At 39.6% G+C, this 4,148-nt stretch overlaps 1 protein-coding gene across 1 annotated transcript; it reads right to left on the reverse strand.

Annotated features, from left to right (window-relative positions):
* Window positions 1-2,054: 2,054 nt before the first annotated feature.
* Window positions 2,055-3,220, reverse strand: LOC118524290 (olfactory receptor 52B4-like). Its single transcript, XM_036074408.2, is given in 2 exon segments — window positions 2,055-2,136; window positions 2,313-3,220. Coding segments are annotated over 2 exon segments (990 nt in total).
* Between the last annotated feature and the right edge of the window lie 928 nt (window positions 3,221-4,148).

Genomic DNA, 4,148 nt, shown 5'->3' on the forward strand with positions numbered 1-4,148 from the left:
TCAAACAGAGAAAGACATGTATCATATAACCTCACTGATATGAGGAATTCTTAATCTCAGGAAACAAACTGAGGGTTGCTGGAGTGGGGGGTGGGGTGGGAGGGATGGGGTGACTGGGTGATGGACACTGGAGAGGGTAGGTGCTCTGGTAAGCGCTGTGAATTGTGCAAGACTGTTGAATCTCAGATCTGTACCTCTGAAACAATGCAATATATGTTAAGAAGGAAAAAAAGAAGAAGAAGAATGTAGCAGGAGGGGAAGAATGAAGGGGGGGAAATCGGAGGGGGAGAAGAATCATGAGAGACGATGGACTCTGAAAAACAAACTGAGGGTTCTAGAGGGGAGGGGGGTGGGAGGATGGGTTAGCCTGGTGATAGGTATTGAGGAGGGCACGTTCTGCATGGAGCACTGGGTGTTATGCACAAACAATGAATCATGGAACACTATATCTAAAACTAATGATGTAATGTATGGGGATTAACATAACAATAAAAAAATTTTAAAAAAAACTAGAGGGCATTATGCTAAGAGAAATAAGTCAGTCAGAGAAAGATCATTATCACATGATTTCACTCATATGTGGAACTTAAGAAACAAAACAGAGGATCATGGGCAAAGGGAGGGAAAAATAAAATAAGACAAAATCAGAGAGGGAGACAAACCATTAGAGACTCTTAACCATAGGAAAGAAACAGGGTTGCTGGAGGGGAGGTGGACGGGGGGATGGGATAACTGGGTGATGGGCATTAAGGAGGGCACTTGATGTAATGAACAGTGGTGTTATATGCAACTGATGAATCACTAAACTCTACCTCTGAAACTAATAATATACTATATGTTAATTAAATGAGTTTTTTAAAAATCAAAAGAACTCCACCTTTTCTCAAGGTACAACTACATATATATGTCCATCTATATTTATGAATACGTTTATATATTTTTATTATTTTTACACAAATAAAGATACATAAAGAAAAATATGGACACATACATACCAAATTATTAACAAATCTAATTGTATTTTAGGTGACTTCTTTTTTTCCTGCTTTATTAAAGTGTAATTGACAAATAAAAATTGTATATATTTAAGGTACACGATGTGACATTTTGATTTTTTATACATTGTGAAATGATTACCAAAATCAAGCTAATTAACATATTCATTAACTTTTCATAGTTGCAATTTGTGTGAGAGGATGAGAACATGTAAGATCAAATCTCTTAGCAAATTTTAAATATGCAATACAGTATTATTAGCTATAGTCATCATGCTATCCATAAGATCTCCAGAAGTTATTCATCCTGCATAACCAAAATATTGAGCCTTTTGTATGTGATTGTCCAGGGATATCACAAGATATCTCAGAGGATGAGAAACTCAGTGAGGAATAATTTAACAACTCCCAAGACCAGAGCACTTATTGCTCTCATTTAATAGGGGCCAAGGGCAGGCTGCCTCAAAATGTGCCACTTTGGTACATTAATTATTTTCAATAAAAGCTACTTAAGAAACAGCCGATGCAAGAACTCTCAGACCCATACTGTCCCCCTGAAAGCAGAAAACAAATCTCCCACATGAAGAATACCCTCCCTGTACCAAGTAAAAAGACAATCTTATCACCAGAGATAAGGACTTGAAAGTTGAGAGCACCGGAGAAACAAACCTTGTTATTTTTTTCTAATCTACTACCTTGGACTAAATTCTGCTTAGAATTCCCTACTAATTTAAGCTCCCAAACACCTGTTTTCTTTATCCTGTCAATTCCTCACAAATTTATTGTTTCTTTGTCTAAAAGGTATAAAAACTGCCTGCCTCAGTCTTCTTTAGGTCTCAATTTCATTATTGGGCTTCTGCATGCACATAATAAAACTTTGATTTTTTTTCTCATGTTAACCTATCTCATGTCAATTTAATTCTTAGTCCAGCTGGAACACCTTGAACGATAGAGAAAGAATTTTTCCTTCCCTACAATTTCATCTATTACCAAAAATTAGGCTACTGACATGGAGGACACATGACTCTGGAAATTCACATACCCAGCCATGGGCTCTGTTCAGGAAGTAACCTGCGCAGTCAAACATGGCACTGCTCTCTCTGTTGCTTTGACAGTAGAAGATACAAGTCTTGTCACCCTCCTGGTGAACATGCTCCAAAAATAGAATTCACTGAGCTATTTCCTAGTGTTTCAGCTTACCCTAGTGTTTCCACCCACTGCTTCCACAGACCACATCGTGGATAACTAGAGATGCTGAAAATGCTATTCCTTTGCCAAAGTTATTTCTGCTTTGGAAAAAATATGTGAGCCACCTGCTCTCGGATTTGCTTGGTCTTAAACCCATAAATGATGGGGTTCAGCATAGGTGGAACCAGAATGCAGACATTAGCCAATAAGATGTGGATATGAGGTGGAATGTGGTGTCCAAACTGCTGAGTAAGGGTTGTAAAGATCGCAGGCTCATAAAAGAGGACAATGATGCAGACATGGGAGCCACATGTGTTAAGAGCTTTGTGGCGAGCATCTCAGGAAGGCATGTGGAAGACAGCGTGGAGAATCAGCACATAAGAAACAAAACTTAACAGGACATCTAAGACCACTGTCGACATGATGACAAAAAGTCCATACCAGATGTTCACTCGAATGTCATTACAAGCATATTTGGCCAAACCAATGTGTTCACAATAGGTGTGTGGAATAATATTATTTTGGCAGAAAGTCAATCTTTTCAGAAGAAATATTATGGGGAAAATCATACAATAATTTCTCAGAAAGATGGTCACACCAATTTTCCCAATCAGAGCACGTGTAAGAATAGTGGTGCACCTCAGGGGGTAGCATATGGCAGTGTATCGGTCAAACGCCATCACCAGCAAGATCCCTGACTCAGAGATGAAAGTGCAGTGGATGATGAAGAACTGAGTGATGCAGCGATCCAGGGAGATCTCCCCAGCATGGAACCAGAAGACGGCCAAGGCCTGAGGTACTGTGCACATGGAGAGGACAACGTCCACTCCGGCCAGCATGCAGAGGAAGAGGTACATGGGTTCACGGAGGCTGCGCTTTGTGAGGATAAGGCAGATGAGCAGGCTGTTCCCAAGCAGGGCGATGACATAGGAAATGAAGAAGGGGATGGAAATCCACATGTGCTGGTCTTCTAGCCCAGGGATGCCCAGGAAGTGGAAGATCGTGTGGCCAACACCAGTGTGGTTTAGGGAAATCATACCTGTGGAGACTACCAGAGATACTTCGATTCATAGACGGAGTAGAAAATACAAATTTTCTTGCAATATTCTTTGTGAAGACACTAGGAGCTTTCGGCATATCTCACTCTCCATCTTCTGTGAACATGCAAACAATAAGAAACAAAAGAAGTCACTAGGACATATTCTCTACCTCAATGAGTGATAGTCTAATTTGACATATATATATATACCCAGCTAATCAAATAAAACACATTATTGTATGTATTTCTCCTACAAACAGAGGATTATGAATATACAAAGGAAATCATTATATGTATCTGGAAAGGCTATGTAACAAGATGTTTCTTGAACTTGACCTTGTAATAGGTAGTTCATCATAAGGAAAAGAATGAAAAAAGAGGGAAACAAGAGAAGAAAATGTGGGTATTCAAATCCAAGTATGGCCTGTTCACTGAACAGTGTTTATTCAGCTCCAGTTAGCTGTGCATAGGGAATGCTGAAGAAAGCACGGTGGTGTTTGTACAGGCATATTTGGCCTAATTGATGGAAATGAGATTTGAAATCTCTCTGACTTCACCACATTATCAGCTCACTTGCAGAGAGAGTCAACAGACCTTTAAGAAGTAACATTGACGGAATCTGTGTACCTGAATAAGGCACTGCTTGTGCTCACACCTTAGGAAACTAAGTTCAGAAATGACTGAATTTGGAAAATAAAGCATTATTGCTGGAAAGGGATATGCATGATATCTGGGAGATTTTCTGCAGGTGGAAATTTTATCAGTTAGTTCTTAGTATACATTCATCCATTCATTCATTCACTTGGGTCATTCAGGAAGCAGTAACTATTTTTCAGGCACCATATTATAAACGGGGGAAATAGAAGCAATGGGAATTGGGGGCGCCTAGGTGGCTCAGATGGTTAAGTGTCTGCCTTCGGCTCAGG

This window comes from Halichoerus grypus, chromosome 11 (assembly GCF_964656455.1).
Source record: "Halichoerus grypus chromosome 11, mHalGry1.hap1.1, whole genome shotgun sequence".
NCBI classification, from domain to species: Eukaryota; Metazoa; Chordata; class Mammalia; order Carnivora; family Phocidae; genus Halichoerus; species Halichoerus grypus.